The sequence below is a fragment of the Electrona antarctica genome (assembly GCF_951216825.1).
Source record: "Electrona antarctica genome assembly, chromosome: 9".
NCBI lineage: Eukaryota > Metazoa > Chordata > Actinopteri > Myctophiformes > Myctophidae > Electrona > Electrona antarctica.
The window spans coordinates 5,548,254-5,571,388 of NC_136790.1; the positions used below are offsets into that span (position 1 = coordinate 5,548,254).

Consider the following 23,135-nt stretch of genomic DNA (forward strand, 5'->3'; position numbering starts at 1 on the left):
TCTAAGCAAAAAGGCATTTGTTGCCTTATTATAGCCAATACAAAACAGGAGAAGATAATATATATCTTCCCGTAGTGGCTGCCTGTCTGTTAAAAAGGGCTAATTTGAAGATTGTGCTGATAATTTTAAGGCACTTCAAGGCCTAGCCCTTATTTAAAATTATTAAAGTGATATTTAAATGGTAAATGTTTTGTTATCACTATATTGTGATAGTGTTACAGTTCCAATTTTGTCTGCTCAATTATTTGTGTCTTCACTTCCAATTTCACTAAATCTGATTGTATGTTTAATCAAGAGCTGGAAGGATGGGGATCCTTGTGTTACTGAACACAGCTGAGAACTATTTAATACTTATTAGGTTGAATACTTGTACTCCTGTACTACTTGTACTCCTGTAAACAAAGTCTGATCCATCCATGTTTGTCTGTTCCAACATCATTGCCACGTTTTGTTTTGGTTTCCATTTTATTTGTTTTGTTAGAAAAATAAACATGTATTATGTTGTATGCATCATTGTTGTTTCCCTCTCCTGTAATGTCTGTGCTAACCCGGGGTTCTTTTAAAAAAACAAAATAAAAAGTTGGTCACAAAAAAAAAAAAAGAAAAGAAAAGCACGTACCCTACCTTTAATAGTAATACCTTGTATTACTTGTTAACTGATTTCTGTTCTCCCCAATTTATTTACTCTCTCCCCATCCCCATGCCACCCCACTTCCTGTATTTGCCAACCCCTACTGTTGCTCTTTGGGAGAGTGTACAACCATGTCTCCTTTGGTGCATTTGGAGCCATAATCCTCTCAACCGAATGTTAGTTAAGTTAGTTAATTAGGATAGGATAGGAAGTTCGTTGTATTCTTTTCTGTGTGAATAACAATACAGAACTTTATAAAGGTTTGTCTGAATGGAAGAGTGATAGGTATGTGCCCCACATAGTTGTTGCCTAAGAATGCTTAGTGAGGCAAATTCCATCTCATCCATTGCTTTATCTATCTCTAGTATAAGGGCTTTAGTGTTCAAAACAACACAACAACACACCAGGGTATTTCAGCGAGGCAATTCAAACTTGTGTCATCGGATATGTCTGACTGATTTAGAATGGGAAGAAGAATAGAACCAGAACACTCACATGCCACACTATTCTTTACTGACATTTCAAGCCTGTGCTCTTTGTCAGGACCTGACGAAGCTGTCATTAAAATGTATTGGAGCATGTGTCCGTGCAGGACTGGTATTCTTCCTAAGAATATCTTAACCCCAGCATCACCTGACAAGTGATGTGCATATTCTATCAGCTTTTTAGGCTTTACTGTATACACGTTTAGGCAGCATATCAGACATCACCTCCACCAGAATGGATGGATGCCACGTTAATCACCAGCTTTGACGGCTGTGCTGTTCTATTCAGAATACAATAGGAGGGATACAGTAATAGTATTCCACATGATGAGTGTATCATACAGTTTACCCCCCCTACTGTTGGTGGGCCTACAGTTGGTGCCGGTGGTCTATTAATAAACACCAGCTGTCTTCCTGGATTGCCTTTGTGGGTTCCAGGACCACACGTGAAAATCATCAGTGACAATCATCAGTGTTGGGGCTAGTCTCTCTGTTTAATCCTTGTCAGTACGGATGAGTCACTGTGGTCAGGTGACTGTGACTGTCAGGGCTCATATCAGCACGAGGTGAAGTGAGCAACGCAGTGTCAAGTGACCGAAGCTTCACGGTCTATATACAGTAAACAATGCTTTGTGTTGCTGTGTGACAACATCACGTCCAGTACAGGATGTGATTAAGTCTGATGCAGATTGTCAGGGAACTATATTTAGAGAATCCATGGCTTTAATTGAATTGCATTCAGGGTATTGGTTCCAGAGACAAAATAGCTCTAATATCTGTTATGAGTCATAGGAGCAGTCAGTCACAGGACATTAACTAAAGTAATGAAGTGAGGGGCGCCCACTGTATTTATATCGGCCACATGACATCTAAGTCACATTTAGTGCCCTAAATAGACTTGGCTGGCAAACGATTTACGTCCTACAGTAAGGGCCGATTCATACTCCTATTTTAGAGCCGAATAAAAGTCGGTTCGGCTCTGTAGAGCCTACAATGTGACGTCATTTGAGGTTCGGGGGGGCGGGTACCGTCCTAAAGTCGGCTCTTCGGTGCTACTGAAAATGTCTGACGAGCCGAAATCATTTCGGCACTACAGCGCCGAAACAGCGGTAAAATAGGAGTATGAATCGGCCCTTGGTGCTCGAAACAAACATTGTAATATTCTCAAACTCCATAACCTTGGCTGGCAAACGATTTACGTGTTCTAAACAAACATTCAAAATCCCATAGACTAGACTTGGCTGCCATATGATGTAATATTCAAAAGCCATGCATTGGAGGGGCTAGCGCCTTTAACAATGTCCAGGAATGGCCTGTATTGTGAACTAAATTGTAAACAAAATCAGACCCGTCTGAAGTGAGTGGTACTGTACTGTACTGTACTGTACTGTACTGTACTGTACTGTACTGTACTGTACTGTACTGTACTGTACTGTACTGTACTGTACTGTACTGTACTGTACTGCAGTGATTCCCAACCTGTGTGCCACGGCTCGCCTGGCACGTACTGTATAAAAAAAAACCACCGCTTGCCTCTGTGCGTTCCTAACCTTGCGTCACCAGGCTTTCAGTGCGTTCCGTGCGTTCACACGGGCAGTTGAAACGATGCAAAACGTGTTGTGAGTTGATGTGGAGCCTGCTTTTTTTTTGCTAGTGTCTTTTAAGATGACCTACAAGCCCACACTGTACTGTACTGTACTGTACTGTACTGTACTGTACTGTACTGTACTGTACTGTACTGTACTGTACTGTACTGTACTGTGTGTGTGTGTGTGTGTGTGTGTGTGTGTGTGTGTGTGTGTGTGTGTGTGTGTGTGTGTGTGTGTGTGTGTGTGTGTGTGTGTGTGTGTGTGTGTGTGTTAGGCTGCGCAACAGTGACACTTGGTGGTGAACGAACGCTATAACTCTATATTTCCGTGTTCAGACGGACAGATCCAGACACAGACCCAGCCAGCCAGGGACACACATTGCTGGGCATTGTATTGGAGTGCTTCACCCTATGGTTGCACCACTCAAAAAGGACACATCCAGCTGGACAGATCCATATGGCAACTGAGAGGTGGCATATCAAGATGGTACAATGAGTAACAGTACAGACACAGTTGATAGGCCTATTATAAAATCACAGCAAAATGCCAATGCCTTTCTTGAACCTTCAAGTGTAGTTTTAATTTATTGATTGATTGAATACTGTAGTAGACAGAAATGTAAACAGCACAGGGTACCGTCAGACATTTGAGCTATAAAAAGGACAACACAAAAAGTCCTGAGGACTTGTTTACATTGTGGTCCTATGTATGTATGTAATGAACGACAACGAGCAAACAAACATACAGTAAGAAGAATCAGATGGGCAGCATGTAGTTGCGCGGGTAGATATGTCTCCGTGGCTTGGTGCACGTCCGAGCACCATCCCCGCTGGTCCTTTGGGCACACTCATCGCTGACAGTTTTGCAGGAACCACAGTGGCAGCTGAGGGCCACGGGGTAAGTGAAGAGCGGATTAGTGTCAGCGGGACAGCCAGGCAATATGGCTGTGTGGTACTCCACCGTATCATAGGTACAGCCCGTCTGGATAAGGAAGCGCGGTCCCACTAAATCTTTCACATTGCTGTCCTGTTGTGCAAGGAAAGACACACATTGTCAACTGAATTACTTTACTTGCAATTAGCTAATGTAAGATTGAATCTCTTGAGTTGGCAGAATTACTTCAAACAAAGGCAAAATATGTTCTTTGGTGGTGGTGCATTTCCTGAGAATAACACATTAAAATATCTCGCTCTCTATTAGAGAGTGAGATGTATAATTGTCCAGCTTATTCAGTAGAGCGTGATATCAGCCCCATAGAGACCTAGGTTGAGCTGTATACACTTCCCCTTTATTATTTGTATTTGGTTGTTTAATTCCCTGTAACCTAACTCATCTCAAATCTAAGGAGGAGGGGAGGGAAATGGGGTGGTGGGATGCAACAAGACAGCTGTGTGCGATAGAGCTGTCAGTTTCAATTCTGCCTGAGGAAGAATACAATTAATTGGAGGATGGGAGAAACAGAGAAACAGTGATTGTAATCTTTGAATGGACATAAACTGATAGGAGGCTCAGGTGTTAGGAAGTCAGTTGAACACTCCAGCTCTTCACCCTGAATATATGTCACAAACTTCAATACAAATAGTTTATTTTATTATATTCACATATGAGTTATTATTAATGTAGTCAAATAATTAGTCTTGATGTTTTGTGATTGAAGCCTTCTGTAAGTATAGTTTGATTTAATTTACTATCATCATCATCTCATGGTCGCTGAGGTGCCCTTGTGAGCCTCAGCATTCCTGTGTAGACTGTAGAGCAATGCATTTTAGTACAGTATTTATTTCCACCGTGGCCGTGGACACATAGATATGTAGGTACAAATCCACACATACAAATTGTTTATCATTCATCATCAACATAATTGCAGTACCCTCAACAAACTGCCCATCACTAAGCATACATACAATATTTAAGTAATATGTGACTTGCCCGAATTTCAAATTATAACTCAACAGGCATATACGGTCACGGTCTGACATTGATATTGTTTGATATTTCATTGCAAAATGTATACTGCAGTGCACATACCCTGGAATAGCAGAACCCCCTGCAAATGGTAGTGTTGATTGCCACACAGAAGTCACACTCTGGCTTTTCCACATACAGAGTATAATCAGTGGGTGTGCACATGGGAACGGCTGAGCTGAACAGCAAGCAAAGGAGGCCGCAGATGATAACAGAAGAATCCATGGAAGCAAAACTATCAGTTCTAGGCGCTGGAAAGACAAGATCAAAAATTGATTGATTGATTGATTGATTGAAAAATGTATTAACAGTTTGCAGAATTACAGTACATTTCAAGCACAAACTCAATACAAAGGCTGTTAACTGTGAGTGGACGACCCAATTAAGCATTACACTTGTTTCCAATAGGGTCCACAATGTTCAATTCATCAAATCATGCAATGTTTTGGTACATTGTTCTAAAAACAGATTCTTGACCCATGCTGCTCTTCTGTATGAGTTGAGATCGCTCACCTGGGAGATGTGGACACCGTCTGGTTCGGAGGATACCTTGTGAATGAAGATCACATATTCCGATCAGTATTTATATGAACATCATAATCCACCTTTATCCCAGTGCAGTCGTTATCTTTTGTCACTGATGGAAGGGGTCCATTATGTGAATGACATGCATTAATGATACCCTCTCCTCCATATAGACAGGACATCAATAGTGTTGGTCCTGACTGAACCTTTACAGTAGGCTTACTAGGCTACTGTACCACAAACCAGTGTATTAGATGTAGTGCAGGCAATAGCCACTAGGTGTCACAAAAACAAAAGTGACTTGCTTTGTATCAGCAACAAAATGGTCCTTTATCCAAGGCCATATAAATGGTCTTTTATCCAAGGCGCTTTAATTGTGCATTACATTTACCTATTTATACACTGATGGCGGAGGAAACCATGCAAGGTACCAACCTGCACATCAGGAGTAATTAGGGGTTCAGAGTCTTGCTCAAGGACACTTCGACACTGCCTCTGGGGGAGCCCGGGATCGAACTGGGAGCCTCAGGTTGCCATCCAGCTGCTCTTCCGGCCACTCTGCCCCTGAGCCACTGCCGCCCCATGTGTTGTGTTAGGGAGAGTCCATAACAGAGACAATGTGCATCAATCATTAAGCAAAGTTCAAAGTTACTGAGTAAGGAAGCCAGAAAGTTACACAGAACTGGCTAAACACTGAGATCTAGCTAAAAAGCAGAAATGTCCACAGTGTTTGAGGACTTTAAGAGCCCCATTGCCCCCGCCGGCGGGGGCAGCGGCTGTCCACCTCTGAACAGCGCTCCGCGGGTCAATGGAGACCCAATTGGTCTCCGGTTCCAACTCCGATGTTGCAGATTTTCCCCCTGGAAAAATGGGCTTACATCACATGTCCAAATTCCTTCTACTTAAACTGACTAACTTTATGACAACCTCAGGTGTCAGGCTGTCACCTTGTGGGGATATCTTATCATTGAGTTTAATAAGGTAATTATTCTTAAACTATATAACTATCCTCATCCCATCAAGGGACGAGAGAAGCAAACATAAATCTAACAGCCCACACCACACACAATATACCCCCCACCTGAGATCAGCCACCTTCTAACCTGTTGACCTATAGTGATATATATGGCAGCTTTGTTGGGTGTCTGGGGGTTCTTGGTGAGGCTTTGTAATAGCAGAAACTAACACACCATCCCTAAACCATCTAAGCACAGAATATTTACATGCACACAAAAAGAGCAGTGACATTGGCAGACCGTGGCCTTGTGGTTAGAGTGTCCACCCTGAAACTGGGAGGTCAGGGCTCGATCCCCGGCCGGGTCATATACTCATACCAAAGACTGTAAAAATGGGACCCAATGCCTCCCTGCTTGGCACTCAGCATCAATGGGTTGGATTGGGGTGTCAAATCAACTAATCAAATGCCAGTCAGGATCGAATATGAAAAATGGGACAGATCCTGGCCTGGGCTGGCTTAGCGGTACTCGAGGCACCTTGGCTGGTAATCCAGCATGACAGTGTGTCGCAGGTTCGAGTCCTGATCCAGACGAACTTTGCTGTAGTGTCTTCCCCCTATCTCTCTCCCTGTTTCCAGTCTGCCTTACTGTAATCTATCATAATAATAAAGGTTAAAATCTGAGAGATCCATCTCGACTATAGAGATAATGTGTAACGATTTTCAAAAATCGGCCTGCTGGTGGTGCTATAACAGAACAATGTGAACAGGGTGGCATGTCTTGGCCTAGTGAGAATGTGCGTGAAAATTTTCACGGAAATCACATGGCATCGTTCATGATTTGAGGCATTTTGTTCAAAATGGACGAATTCTGCAAACTTTAGAAGCCAATGTTAGCCAATCAGGATGGAATATGAAAAACCGGACAGATCCGGGTACCGATTTGCAAAACATTTTCTCGGCCACGCCTTTGGCCTGGCGGAGACAACAATACGCTCTCGTTCATAGAGCACAATGGTCTGACTCAATCATTTACAAAGGCCAAAGATCAAAGGGCTTTCTAAGGATTCAATCTACACCTAAACATGAAGCTTATTTTAGTTGATTACATAATAGGTCTGTTGGTAAAACTGAGATAGACAAATTGCAGGATGTAGAATTCTATAACTAACTTGAGCAATTGATAATTTCAATTTATAATTTCTCTCACAGCTTGCCACTATATGTTTATTTTGCTGTGTGTAGCTTTATACTGAATATGAATTGTTTTCAATAGTAATCTAAATAGTTTTTAATGTAGACTACGGTATGTGACAGTACAGGGTACCATAATCATCTGTGTCTTCCTGGAAGGAGGAGCATAATGGAAATAAGTTATCTTTTAACTTTATTGTGTTATCCTTGACACCAAGGAACAGTATTTGTCAACGTGAATACTTTTTTGTTTAGTCAAATTAATCCAATCAAATCAGAATACACAAGCAACTATTACACAATTGTATATGTTGTATTACAGTACAGTGGCTCCAGCTAAAACATGCCTCTGTGTATCAAATGAAAGGGAAAAGGCCAATGGATTAAGCAACTTTTGCAAGGTTTGAAACAGCTGACTTCTTGCAGGAACAAAATAGATGCCCTACGGTCTATACCCACACATAGTGACCTGGAAATGACCGATCGAAATAATTGATCAGTGTGAAGTTCAGAGACTGCAGTCTCACACACATGTCCCCGGAAAGCCTCAGGGCCATGTGGGATTTGGGCTGCATTTAGGGTTCATGGTGTTGACCAAAAATGTTACATTATCCATGTTCTGCATGTTGAGGGTAAATTAATGCACTCTAGCAGAAGGTACAGGGTACCCATTTGTGGCTTAAAATAGATTTAAATACTCTACTCTACTACTTTGAATCTGTGTCAACTAAACTGTTAAATCAGGGGGTTTAAACTGATTTTGACCCAGGGACCACCATCCTGACTAAGAGCAACATGGGGGTCCATCATAGACCCACCTGACACAAGGTGGTGGGGTTCACGCACCATTCCATGCTTTTTTCTGTTTACGCCATCTTGTCACAACTCGTAGATTTTCTTTTGCTAATGTCCAGAATATGGAGCGGTTAGAGCTTTCTATAATGTAAGGTAAGCTAAAAAAATATCACTGTTGTTTTCACCTTTTATGCCTTCATCATGACCTTGATCTAGAATGCATTCCTGGCCTTTTCTATGATTGCTATATGCTGTCAAAGCAAGATTATGTTCTAGAGGTCTGAATAATACCCATCTAAATAGTATCTTACAAGACTGTACAGTACATTATGAACCAGAAGAGTGACCATCTTAGCAGTCATTCCTCACAAGCAAGATAGAGTACTTTAATTTCACACTTAAGGCATTATCTGGATACTCTTAAACAATACCACTTAAACAGAGGGCAATAGTAGAATAAGCTTCAAACAAAACTATGTTTTATGAACCTTTCATCATCATGTGACATTGTAACAGTTGCCGAGCGGTCCAAGAATGTAGATCTTTTGTTGTATTTATTTACCTCCAAAACTGAACAGCCCATATATCGGATTGTCACAGTCCGGGTCTGAGGCAAAACATAATACTGCAAAAATAATACTGGCCAAAATACACTTTTAAAAACCGAAAGTAAGAAATAAACAATTGATAACTATAAACAAAGACAAAAACAACAAACCAAGAACTAAAGAAACAGGCTATGCCTTCCCTGAAGACCCTGGCAGCTCTCCCTTGGTTGGTGTTGTCTCTTTGCTATCTCAAGCCAACTGAGCAATTCTTCCCTTAACATTTCCCACCTCCCTTATTGAGACCCACCCACAATGATTAGTAATTGGACAATCTACTCAAACAAGGTAAACCATGACCCATGAGTTAGACTAACTATACAATTACACATTTCCTTATTAGACTCTGAATGTTTTCCAAGGCATCAAATAAATCACAAAACAATTATAATAGAATTAGGCAACACACAGATAAGAGTATATGATGCTACACATAGCCACACCTCCAAGGAGCTTGATGACAGTCAATTAATGGAAGCAGCTGTGCAGTGTGAGTTTGTAATGTTCAGTTTTACATTGTGGAGTCTTCTAATTTTATCCCTATAACCTTTATGTCTCTTCATCTATATATATTTATGTAGCCTTACCTTGCCCATTGTAATGGCCGAATCCTCCCCTGTGGAATCAATAAAGCAATAGGCTAGTAAATAGTAACATCAGAGCCACGTATTGCACCAAAACAGATGCAACTATATTTATAATAAGAAAAACATCCACACATTCTCTGTATATCTGTCTAACCTTTTATTACCTCTAAAATGAAAAAAGTAAAATGAAACAATTACTGCGTCAAAAGTAATCAACAAAATATAAAATTGTTAAAAATTGGCCAAATTGTCAAATACTACCTCGGAAATCAAGAAAATAGCCGATCTAAATGCGGTCTACTTACAGATCTGGTAATTTCACAATATTTAGCTGTGGAACCGCTTAATGTCTCAATGCCTATACTTCCAAGTGCTTGTCAGGGTGGGGGGATCCCCAGTTTAAATCTGATTATGTTGGGGGATCGCGGCCTGAAAAGTGTTTCAGTGAACCATTGCACTCACTCACTTATAGTCAGACCTTAAGCCATGCATAGGCAAAGTGCTGCAAGTGCATCATTCAGATGTGCTATATCTTTGTTTAGTGGCTGCAGGGTATACATTTATTGTGTTCTACAACTAGGGGCCACAACAAACCAATAGTCAGTCGCTATGTGCATGATGAAAACAGAGAAGAATAGAGCTCTCCTTACGTTGCAGCTTTGAGGAGTCAAGATTAAGAACCGATAGGTTGAGTTGAGACACTTATAAGCTTTATACTAACAGTAAATAAATACCATACCCATACCCATACCATACCATACCATACCACCTCGCAGTCTCGCCCCCTTTCATGACGACACCAGGCCCAGGAAATGATTCCCAATGCATTTTTCCCATAGACATTTTAAAAAGTATTTATTTAAAGACGGTTACGCCGCGGACAAAGCCAACTCGAGTTGTGACAACTGATGACAACAAACACAATATTTTGGACCAAACAAATAATTACAAAGAAGAAAAACAACAAAAAACTGTTGTAACCTGCCGTTTTTTTCTTCTTTGTACAAAATACTACAGTGTCAAATGTCGTGATAAGATCCACGAGCACTAGAATAAAGGGATATTCCGTTTTAAATCCTTTGTCCTTTGACCTTTACACCCCTAGAAATAAGGGTTGTGACACCATGTTTGATTCAGAGTCAGAAATGGTTACCAAACCATGACACAAGGGAAGAAGACAAGATCGAGTCAATAAAACAATAAAATCATGATTTTGTGAATGTGAACACCAGCAGGGGAACGGTGGTGCCACAGGCTCCGCCTCATGGCTGGAATGGCCCCCATCTGTTTAACTTCGATCCTGGGTTAGTGTTGTCAGTGTCTTTGACACTGACCATTGACTTCCCTCGATGAGCAGGTTGGGACCTTGCATGGTTTCCTCCCTCATCGGTGTGTGAATGGGTGAATGTAATGAACATTGTAAAGCACTTTGGGAAAAGGCACTATTGTATGTAAATGCACCATTTACCATTGATTAATTAACATCTAAACAGACTCACAAATGACTGTCAGCTAATTTGAATATGGTTCTGTTTTAATGCTTACACATGACAGTCTTCAGAAGTTGACTCAGAAGTTTCCTCTGCCTTATCATTTGCTGAGTTACTTTAAATAGCAGCATAACATGCTGCTGGGCCATTTTCTTACACAAGAGAAGAAACACCTCAACCGTTTATCCATGAGGAGCAGCAACAGGTATATATTATAGACAACCTCAAGTATAGACTAAGACTAGCCTATGTTCATTTACTGAATTAACTGCGTGGTACCTTTTAAAATCAAGGAAAGCCATGACTGACTTTAGTATCTTTTGTCCTTGATGGATTATTAACTAAACCAAACTTTATGGACCTGTAGAAACACCAGTGCATACGAGGCTCCTACCAGGAGCGGATAAGGGTTTTCATTGTTCTCAGGTAACCAGAAAGAGCAAAGCTCAGGAATTATAACTTCTCTGTTGGACTAATGGAATCAGACTCAACAACGCATGGGATATTGTTGTAAGTATTATACATAATCATTATAAACAATGTGTTATCTGACATAATGTAAATGCATTTGAAAACAATAATTGTACATTTGTATTTTAAATCTGTTTGATTTGATATAGTCTTATGTTTATGCGTGTGTGTGTGTGTGTGTGTGTGTGTGTGTGTGTGTGTGTGTGTGTGTGTGTGTGTGTGTGTGTGTGTGTGTGTGTGTGTGTGTGTGTGTGTGTGTGTGTGTGTGTGTGTGTGTGTGTGTGTGTACGCGTGCGTGTGTATGTCATAGCGCCCTGTTCAGTGACTGTGAAATTCAGTCCCGACACTGAATTGTGAGAAGAATTCCAAGTGGTGGATCGAGGGGAAATTAAACATTAGCAGGATTGCCTCAGACAGCAAACCTGTGGAATCGAAGTAGCCTTCACCTCATTCAGAAGGAGAGATCATAAAGTAGGTGTCAGCACCAGGAGGACCTTTCAGGTGAACTCGAACTAACCATGGTTGGCACTGGAGGCCCCGTGGCTTCTTTCTCTGTGTGGGACTATGTGGTTTTTGTTGGAATAGTCGTGGGGGCTGCCATGATTGGCCTGATCGCGGCCATTCGTGGCCGCAAGGAGTCCACCAGTGAGGAGTTCCTATTGGGTGGACGTCAGATGACAGCCGTGCCCGTTGCCATGTCACTCACTGCCAGCTTTATGTCTGGCATCACTGTAATAGGAACACCAGCCGAGGCCTACCGTTATGGAGCTGCCTTCTGGATATTTGGCATTTCCTATGCCATCATGTCCATCATTACTGCTGAGATATTTGTCCCCCTTTTCTACAGGCTGGGGATCACCAGCACCTATGAGGTAAGGAGACATAATATACTGTATGCGATGCATAACAGAGATTGCCAGTTGAACAAAAGTGATTTGCTGGAGAGAAAAGGTTGCCTTCACAGGTGGGTCGTGGGAGATAAGGGGTAATCAACTATGACCATATTTGATTGCTTTTACTTTATTGAGACAGTAGAGAGGGGCAGGAATCCAAAGGCGGGGGTGGGCATGACACAGGTAGCAGTAGCACAGATCGAACCAGGGACACAACCAGTAGTTGTACGTTTTGACGTAAGTAATGATTGATCTTGAGTAAATCTGGGTTAAAACTGACAAGGGCCTCAAGGCCATGAAGAGTTATTCAGTGTCCAAATGCCATACAACACGTTGTCAAAACTACAGTAGCCACACACACACACACACCTCAAGGAAATCCTCAAACAAAGTCTGTTGTTTTGGAATTGGGAACATGGTTGAGTCGTGGTTTTAGGTTAAGATAGGTGTGCCAAAAATAAAATAAAAACTACTTTCATCTGGGAAATGTAGATGAAAAAGTGCTATTGAATCAACTCAAAGCATCTGTTTAAATGTGTCTGGGCTCTCCCTTCCTTTCCAGTACCTGGAAATGCGCTTCAACAAGACGATCCGGATGATCGGGACAACCATGTACATCATACAAACGGTAATTAAAGATGATCGGGACAACCATGTACATCATACAAACGGTAATTAAAGTGTCCCCTCATGGAGAAGACAGCTGTAAAAAGCCTTCTGTGTTTGGAATGAAAAGAGAGGGTCAAACCCCCAGCTCATAATGGCACATTTGCAATATTTAACGACATCTGTCTTTTTCCTTCTTGACTTAGTGTGCATTTTAATCCAGAAACCCAGAATCCCCACAACTCATTAATGTGCATGGCATGTTTGTTTACATTCAATCATCTAATGGCTGGCTCTCTCCATCCCGGGTCAGATCCTTTACACTGGCATGGTCATCTACGCCCCAGCTCTTGCACTCAACCAAAGTAAGTCTTGAACAGTTATTCTAACAGCAGTTATTCTCAGTTGATGCCCCGTTGCTCTTGCAAACTACTGAAGAGTTTGTCGACCCCAAAGAAAGCATTGTAAACGATGTAACGATCATAAAATAAAATAAAATCATAATTCTGTCCAATCTGTGGTACAGTATTTAATGGTACAGTATTTAATGCAATATAACTTTTAACACAATTGGGGTGGTTGCATTGTTTCTCCCTGCTCTTCAATTGAGACATTTTGATCATATCAAGTCTCACCTATAGATCACCTATAGATCACCTATAGATCACCTATAGACATCAGTCTCACCTATAGACATCAGTCTCACCTATAGACATCAGTCTCACCTATAGACATCACCTATAGACATCAGTCTCACCTATAGACATCAGTCTCACCTATAGACATCAGTCTCACCTATAGACATCAGTCTCACCTATAGACATCTCACCTATAGACATCAGTCTCACCTATAGACATCTCACCTATAGACATCTCACCTATAGACATCAGTCTCACCTATAGACATCTCACCTATAGACATCTCACCTATAGACATCAGTCTCACCTATAGACATCAGTCTCACCTATAGACATCAGTCTCACCTATAGACATCAGTCTCACCTATAGACATCAGTCTCACCTATAGACACGTCTCACCTATAGACACCAGTCTCACCTATAGACATCAGTCTCACCTATAGACATCAGTCTCACCTATAGACATCACCTATAGACATCAGTCTCACCTATAGACATCAGTCTCACCTATAGACATCAGTCTCACCTATAGACATCTCAACTATAGACATCAGTCTCACCTATAGACATCTCACCTATAGACATCTCACCTATAGACATCAGTCTCACCTATAGACATCTCACCTATAGACATCAGTCTCACCTATAGACATCAGTCTCACATATAGACATCAGTCTCACCTATAGACATCAGTCTCACCTATAGACATCAGTCTCACCTATAGACATCTCACCTATAGACATCAGTCTCACCTATAGACATCTCACCTATAGACATCAGTCTCACCTATAGACATCTCACCTATAGACATCAGTCTCACCTATAGACATCAGCACTTGCGCAGGAAACCGGATTAAAATCCGGGGTAGACGTGGAAAGTTACATACACTAGTGCAGCATTGCAGCAAGACTATAGAATGATTTTTGCAAGTAAAAGTAAATACTGAATCACTGGACAGTTACCAACTACAGTCATAAGGCCCATTCAATTACTGGAAAGATCTTCAATGAATCATTTATCTTGAATGATAAGAAGAGTACAGAACGTACTGACCAAGGCACTTGCTGACTGTCTGTGACCGTACGTACAAGTATTAGTCTAGAAACAAAATGAAAGAACATTTTGAATTAACATTAAATGTAATGGTTACTTGTCAGTGTCACCACTATTAATGAATTATTATATGTCCAAGACAATAATATAGTCTATGTCATGTCATGTCTACTGTCTACACTTGTTCAACGATCTTATTTGAATAGAATGTACTGTAGCCCAGTTAATAGTTGTGTTAACTACAAGTTAGCAACAATCTGCAATTGTCAATCACTCACTCAAGTTATAAACATAAGTTGCAATATCTAACTAATATGTCATGTAAAGACAAACAATTACAATTTGCAGAAGGGCTATAACAGCACAACCTTGTGTGTATTATTGCTTGAAGTTGTTCTGCAAATTATAAGTCTATGGTTTACTTTATTTATTTTTTCGCCATAGAAGTATCACCTCCACCTAGGTGGCTAACATTTTCTAGCGCAGCGAGACATCAGATTAGTATACTGTAATTCAGGGGTTCTCAACGTTTTTGGCCGGGGACCCCCGGAAATGCTTTGGCAATGTCTCGGGGACCCCCTCCCCGCCCCCTCCCGACCCCCAATATAAATTGACTGCTACAATAACCTTAAACCATTTTGGGCGGGAACCCCTTTTGGTGTTTTAAGCATTGTTATAATTTAGCTATTGAAAAATAGCAGATCTACAAGCTCATAGCCGAGTGGCGCGCTACGAGCTTGTAGGTCTGCTATTTTTGAAAAATCGTGAAAAAAATCTTTTTTTTTTTTTTTTTTTTTTGAAAATAATTTGGGGACCCCCTAAAATAATTTGGCGACCCCCCGAGGGGTCGCGACCCACGGGTTGAGAACCCCTGCTGTAATTCACCAGAAGTAAAGGGGCAAGAATGAAAAAGCATAGTGGCGTATTTCAGTGTACTGACATATGCACAGGTCACTATTAATTAGTGGACGGAGTCAGAATAAGCATTACTCCAGAAAGTAAACGCCTTAAGGGAGGCCTCAGCCCGTGAGTCCAGATAAGAGGACCATGACCATCACTCCCTAAGATCAAAGGCATATTCCTGTTCAATCATTTATGGTTTGTTTCACTGTAGCAAGGTCACTTGTTTTGTTATTTTTTACAGCTGTCTTTTGAGGCAGAATCTGCTGAGAGATCTTGTGTAGTTTCTCAAACTCAAACTATCAAATTATCTTTCTTTCTTTCTTTCTTTCTTTCTTTCTTTCTTTCTTTCTTTCTTTCTTTCTTACACATTGAATGTGGTTTCAAAGGAGTATCTCATTTGTAAAGTGCATCTCATCATGAATGTCATAAGCAGTTTTAACTCAAGCCGTTTTGATGTATTTAATTGTATACTGTTTTAATGTATTTTTCAGTCACAGGGCTTGACCTGTGGGGAGTGTTGGTGGCTACAGGTGTGGTCTGCATCATCTACTGCACTTTGGTTGGTAGTATTTGATTGATTGATTGATTGATTGATTGATTGATTGATTGATTGATGGATGGATGAAAAGTTTAAAATAAAGCAGTACATAAAATTAAAAATGCCAAATGGATACATATTGTAACGGCATAAACTATGCACTACATCACATAAAATCGTTTTTTAACAAATACTTACTATTACATTATTACATTATCTATGTATTGAGGCCATAGCTGAATAGGTAGACTAGAGAGCACGCCTGGGAAACAGAAGGTCCCAGGTTTGAGCCCCTGAGCAAGACACTTAAGCCCCCTCTTTCCCTCCTGTGCTAATTTGAGAAGAAAAATAGGATGAAATATGTATAATTAATATTATTTATTACTAATTATATGATCTCTCAGTCCAAATGTTGCTGTCGGCACATACATAATTTAGACCTACTGTACATTGTATGTTGGCTTTATGATTTGAATTGAGCGTAACACGATTTCAATCTGTCGATGGTTTAACTATAGTGAATAATTGAGACTGTCATTCTATTACAGGGCGGTTTGAAAGCAGTGATCTGGACTGATGTGCTGCAGATGATAATCATGCTAATAGGGTTCATTGCTGTCATAGCAAGGGGAGCTGTGCTGCAGGGAGGCCTGGGAAAGATCTGGAAGGATGCTGGTGATGGAGGCCGACTCGACGCATTCGAGTAAAGTACACACAGCTACACTGGTCAAACTGCTTTTCCCCCCATTACACCCACAGTGTTTGTTTTAACTAGCGTGTTGAGTTGTGATAGTGTCATATGATCTATACTCATCTTTCAGTTTCATTTCCTGACAACAACAAAAAAAATGGAAAGTATTTGAAAATAGAGTATGTACAGTCAAACAGATCAGTCCAAAAGGGATAGCACCTTGTTTCCATTTAGGCCCTATGCAGGCAATTGACTTTGATCCCTTTTTGATGTTTTTATTCATATGTTTTAGAAAATGTGATGCCTAATTGTACTGATTTAATAACATTTAACTTATTGATCAATACTTCTAATAGGCTACCTTAAACGTAGCCTATAGTTCACCCCAAAATGACTTTTTTCTCTATCGATTACTCACACCATGGAGTCTTGAATTCATGGATATTTCTTGTTTTTTGTTGCATTCCTAAGCCAATAATGTGATTGCAGTGGTTCCCTATGGAGACAGAGACACAAAGAAACAAGAAATATCATATGACATAGTCATATTTGTCAGGTGAAACAAACACTGGCTCCGTTGTGCGTCTTTCCTACTCTCCAGTTTGCTCATAACATTAGGTGATGTTATGAGGCGCTCCGCTGAGTCCGCTCTGCTGCGGTGTTTATATGTCTACACCTCTACACCATTTGCAGACTTCCGCCGTGCCCGTGTCATAGCTTAGGAGGCAGCCAATCATGACTAGCTCGCTACTACATGATTGGCTGCCGGCGTTTAGGCGGCTCCCATTGGCTTAGGCGGCATGGGGGCGACTCCCATTATTGACTAGGTCGCTATTAAAAACGGGCCTGTTGTATGTCATGGTTTCACCTGACAAAAATGTCCTTTTGGGGGTGAACTACTGTATATCCCTTTAAGCAGTGTAGATGGCACCATACAGTCCATTTTGTACCATTTTTAAGAGCAGTTCACTTTTCACTCCAGCTTTGATCTAGACCCCCTGAAGCGCCACGTTCTGGACCATTGTGGTGGGAGGCAGCATAATGTGGTTATCCATCTACTCCATCAATCAGTCCCAGGTGCAGCGCTATATCTCCTGCAAAACCATGATGCATGCCAAGATGTAAGTGTTTCAGAGCATCATGGATTCATCCTCATTTAGTCAAGTTGCTGGGATGTGTTGTGTCGTGTGTGTGTGTGTGTGTGTGTGTGTGTGTGTGTGTGTGTGTGTGTGTGTGTGTGTGTGTGTGTGTGTGTGTGTGTGTGTGTGTGTGGAGCGGGGAAATTGGTGACCTGCTGAATATGTGACCATCTTGTGGACTTCACATAACTCACATGGAGGTCTTTAAATACGTGGCCTAAATACAGATAGGTTGAACTCTGCTAATAAACAAATCACAATGATTTACGTTCGGACACTGACATTATGAGATGACATTATGAGATGTCTACACGTATGAAATATGTGTACACGATACACATATTTCAGCAGGTCACCAATTTCACCGTAACACCGCCATGCTGGAGCGAGAGAGTGTGAGTGAGGGAGTGGCCGAGATTTGGGGCCCCCCCGACCTGTCTGCCTCTGATTGGCCCCCCTCCTACTAGTAGGAAGTAGTTGGGTGCCCGCCAAGCCCCCAGTGCAGCTCTCGATCGTTGAAGCACTGGGCCCTAGTGGTAAGAGGTGGGACTGCAAGCGGACCCGTGAAGTTATGACAGAAGGAAACCCTGTGCAACTGGGGTTTAACATTGAGCGCCCGTTTGCACTTCCGCATTTTGGACACCAAATTTGGTGTCCAAATCATAGAGTATATAAAAGGATAGAGACTTATCTGGCGCGAAGCTCCGCCCCCTCCGCTATTCATGTCAGTGGAAGTTGCTCAGTGGCGTTTTGAAGCACCCGGAAGACTGCCGGAAGTCCGCCTGTAGTCCCTCCTCCTACCACTAGGGCCCAGACCCTCAACGTTGAATAGCCTCACTGGCCCCTTGGTCCAAATCGGGGAAAAAAACGCGGAAGTAGACGGTTCTTCCGGGTGCTTCAAAACGCCACTGAGCAACTTCCACTGAAATGAATAGCGGGGGGCATACTGACGCAAGGTTACTCCGTGATGGGAAATAAATATTGCTCGGTGTTGGCATTGCCTTGGGGGGGATAATTTATTATTCTGTGCCTATTGGGTTGCAACTCGAACGTGGCTGAGTCGGCTCTACTGAACTTCGCAATGTTCGACACAGCGGTGTCTCTCGTGGCTCAAGTTCGCTAGAGACAGCACCCCTCCGTCGTTGTCTAAAACTATACTTTATCGTAAAAATAACTAGTCTGTGGTTGTTGGAAAAATAGTGGTGGCAGTCAGCACTGGCAGTGGGATTCAAACGTCTAATGATTAGACCAGCACACTACCGAGTTGGCTGCCAGAATTGGTTTTCAGGCTGTATTAGAATGGGAAAATGCCCTGCCCTGCGGGCACCATAGAGTATTAAAAGGATCGAGACTGAACCGGAGCGATAGCCCTGCAGACTTTACACCTCGGAGGACAGTCTGGTAATCACGGAGCAAAGACGGGCAGTGTCAGTAGGCCAATCAGAGGCAGGTCTTATGCAACCGGGCCGTGGTTTTGAATCACGCATGAGAACTACTGGTTTAGAATTGTAGAATAACCTCAGGTTTGTCTTTTCTCTCTCAGGTCGCTGTATGTGAACTTGGTTGGACTGTGGGTGACTGTGAGTCTGGCTGTGTTTTCTGGCCTCACCGTGTACTCTATTTACAAGACCTGTGATCCGTTCACTAATGGTGATGTGAGCACCCCTGACCAGGTAAGTGTGAATGTCACTATTGCAGTTATGTAGCCAAAAACAGGAATAGAATTCATGGCAGATTTGGTTTATGTTTTTTTGTTCCCTGGGAAAGGGGATGTATGAGCATATTGTCAATTCAAATGTAAGCACACTGTCTTTCAAGGTTTAAATGTCAATGTTTTGTAATTGCCTTGTTTATTGTTATGTTATGAAACCCTGCAGGAAAGATTAGCTGAGGGGGATCCTAATAATCTCAATATAATAAACTGCAGCACATTTGTTTTAAACCAGCTCCTTCCTTACTTTGTGATGGATACCCTGGCCATCTATCCTGGAGTGCCAGGCTTATTTGTGGCTGCTGCATATAGTGGGACCTTAAGGTGAGGCCTGACAAATGAACACGTACAGCTTATCCTTTCCGGGGCATGTATAAGCATACTGTAGTTGTGGGTGAGAGTAAATGTGTTAAAGGCATGGAATGCTAGCAGGTAAATTGTTACATTCTTTCCTGGTGGCTCACGCTCCCACTGAAACATAAAAAAAACAACTTGTCCCGAATTACGAAATGTAACAGTACACAGTAATCACAGAAAATGGTTTTGAATTCTTAATGGACGTGCTATTCTCAATAAGTGTCACTATGTCTGTTACAGCACTGTGTCCTCCAGCATTAACGCCCTGGTGGCTGTCACCGGGGAGGACTACATACGCCCCTTCTGTAAAAACTTGACACAGAAACAGCTGTCCTGGATCAACATGGGCCTGAGTGAGTTGTGCAACAGTACTGCTATTCATAATTGATCATATAATAGTAATATGCTTCAGAAAACTAGCCTAGGCAACGGCCACGCACGCACGCACGCACGCACGCACGCACGCACGCACGCACACACACACACACACACACACACACACACACACACACACACACACACACACACACACACACACACACACACACACACACACACACACACACACACACACACACACACACACACACACACACACACACCGTCGTAAGGGTTTACCTTTTAAACATTTCGAAAATGTATGCTAGATTTCAATGAGAAAATAGGCTGAAAATTTGTGTTTGTGGCTGTCTTTTAATAAGATTATAATCATGCCACAATTTGCCCACAATTTCCAGGTGTGTTCTTTGGTTTTGTGTGTATTGGGATGGCAGGAGTGGCTTCTCTAATGGGAAGTATTCTGCAGGTAAAGTTATACCGCATTATAATTCACTGCATCACTGCAATATTTATGGACAATGAGGAATTCAACTTGTTCAACATGTTTTACAGCACCCCTGTTGCTGGTTATTAAGGATTACATTCAATTCCCTCTGACAGTTTTCTTCTTTTAGGCATCTCTGTCTGTATTTGGAATGATCAGCGGCCCACTCCTTGGTCTTTATTTATTAGGACTCTTTTTCCGAACAGCAAACTCAAAAGTAAGTTGTCCTATCACTAGCAGAACACGCACGCACGCACGCACGCACGCACGCACGCACGCACGCACGCACGCACGCACGCACGCACGCACACACACACACACACACACACACACACACACACACACACACACACACGTATCATGTATGGGACTGATGAAACATTCAGAATAATTAAAACATTCAAAATTAATAACAGCTACAGTATAGTGGTATGACATGTCATGTTCTCTTAAATAGGGAAGTCTTGCAGGTTTAATCTTCGGCCTAATTATAACTTTGTGGGTGGGTATCGGATCCCAGATTTACCCACCCTCAGAAGAGAAGACTAAGCCCCTCCCATTGTACACCACTACCTGCAACAGCACATTGAGCCAGAACTTTACAACCATTGCTCCATCATGGACCAGTGCCCAGCCTGAGTGAGTAACTTAGTTTACTGCAGAGGAGAGCACAATACTGTTAATGGTGGCAATCTAATAGTAATTATGCAGGAGCAATGGGTGATCCAATGTTTCCCCTCTCAGATACAGACCAGCCCTGGCAGACACATGGTACTCTCTGTCCTACCTTTATTTCTCTCCTGTGGGCACTGTGTGCACAGTGATTGTGGGCCTCCTAGTGAGCGTCATCACAGGTGAGCTACCCCTCCTCTACTCTATGGAGATGAAACACAGATGATTTTGTCCACATGTTTAATATGCTGCAACCAAACAATTCCAGTTGGATGCTCATTTCTCTGCGTGTACGCGTGTCTGTCTACAGGTGGCTGCAAGCAGGAGAAGCTGAGCTCGGATTTGTTTGTGACCAAGAATGACCTGTTCTGTTTCAAAGGGTGTCACAATTCTCAGGTAAAGAGATTGCTCCATGGATCAAATCAAAGCTAGTAAATTGGAATATGTTTTCACAATACAATCATTGCCTCTAGCTCAGCAATTTATTTGCTCATTTTCTTGATTTCAAAAGTGACAAGGTATGGCACTTTTTAACTTTAGTTACTACTACTTTCTGTATACCACCTGCCTCTTGTGAGCGCGAGCACACGGGTTTGAATCCAACCCGACTTGACACGTCAAGTCTCTCCATTCTTTCTCTTCTTGTTTTCCTGTCTCTACATGGATCTGATATTAAACACAAAATGCCCATAAAATGCTTTACTGCATGTTCTACTCTATCCCTTACAGGCATCCGAGTTCATAGAAAAGGCAGATGAGAAGATACATGTAGGAATTGACAACACTGAATTCACAGACGATCAGTTTGCCATAAGTGATAAAGATGTGGAAAAAGTCACTCAATTTTGATAGCACAAAATACACCATGGATGAATGTGTGAATTTTAGAATAGTTATTTCTAGTTCTCCTTACTTCAATGGAGAAACGTTTTTTAAGCTACACTAGTCTTAAAACCCTGTAAGACCCGGATACATTTCTACTTGCAAAAAATAGATTTCAACCTTACTACTACTTTGTACTACTAGGACTTATGTTAAAAAAATATGTTAAAAAAAAAAAAAAAAAAAGTTTAATGAACATTTTATGCAAATTTATAATAATTATTAAAATAATAATAATAAATTAATAATTTACATTCGGTGGATATCTTTCACAATAATACATGATACATGTTCTAGACATTCTAATGATCACACAAATATATGTATTACATGCATTTTAGTTACTTTTATCAGGGTTAAAGATTAAAGGTCATAGGTCAATTTTGATTAGAAATTGCACTGAGTCCAGAGATTTTGAAGTGGTGTAAATTTGTGCCTCTGTGGGGGGTATTTATATGCAAATATCATGACCAATGGCATTGCAAGACTAAACAATGAACATCAATGATGATGTTTAGGTGAAAAAAGAATAAAAAAAAAAAAAAAGAATTAAGTGATTAATTAAAATAAAAATGTTACCGAGAAGCATCGATGGGTCTTATGCTGGTACATTTTAATGGAAAATTTACTGTAAATAAATGATTACTTTTAACTTCAATGTAAGTATTTATGTTGAAATAAATATGTACAGTATATATTTTTTAAGGAATGCTGCCAATATGCAAAATCTGTGTACAAAATGTTTGTGTAGTGGCTGTAGCCTGATGGTGGGGCAGCATGTTATGAATTCTATGGCACTTGCTCTGTTCCTATACAATTTAGTAACAATAGCCTACATTATTTAGACCTTTTCATAATTGAATGTTTATGTCGATGGTATGGGCATAGTCCTCTGGGGTGGAAACAAGTGTAAACAAACCTTTTCCGAAATAA

The 23,135-nt window shown here is 41.3% G+C and overlaps 2 protein-coding genes across 2 annotated transcripts; one reads left to right on the forward strand and one right to left on the reverse strand.

Annotated features, from left to right (window-relative positions):
- Positions 1-3,461: 3,461 nt before the first annotated feature.
- On the reverse strand, positions 3,462-8,778 carry tshba (thyroid stimulating hormone subunit beta a; the record flags this gene model as incomplete). Its single annotated transcript, XM_079509727.1, has 4 exons — positions 8,702-8,778; positions 5,184-5,219; positions 4,734-4,921; positions 3,462-3,731 (listed from the first exon to the last, which is right to left on the reverse strand). Exons 3-4 carry the CDS (start codon positions 4,893-4,895, stop codon positions 3,462-3,464), a joined length of 432 nt encoding a protein of 143 aa, XP_079365853.1. The 5' UTR covers positions 4,896-4,921; positions 5,184-5,219; positions 8,702-8,778.
- Positions 8,779-10,994: 2,216 nt separating this feature from the next.
- LOC306929655 (sodium-coupled monocarboxylate transporter 1-like) lies at positions 10,995-23,120 on the forward strand. Its single transcript, XM_079510275.1, is given in 17 exon segments — positions 10,995-11,331; positions 11,603-12,164; positions 12,748-12,813; positions 13,105-13,156; positions 15,881-15,948; positions 16,476-16,630; positions 17,601-17,627; positions 17,629-17,739; positions 19,301-19,430; positions 19,704-19,792; positions 20,066-20,178; positions 20,563-20,630; positions 20,779-20,865; positions 21,106-21,287; positions 21,393-21,502; positions 21,631-21,716; positions 22,050-23,120. Coding segments are annotated over 16 exon segments (1,818 nt in total). The 5' UTR covers positions 10,995-11,331; positions 11,603-11,810; the 3' UTR covers positions 22,170-23,120.
- The last annotated feature ends 15 nt before the right edge of the window (positions 23,121-23,135 follow it).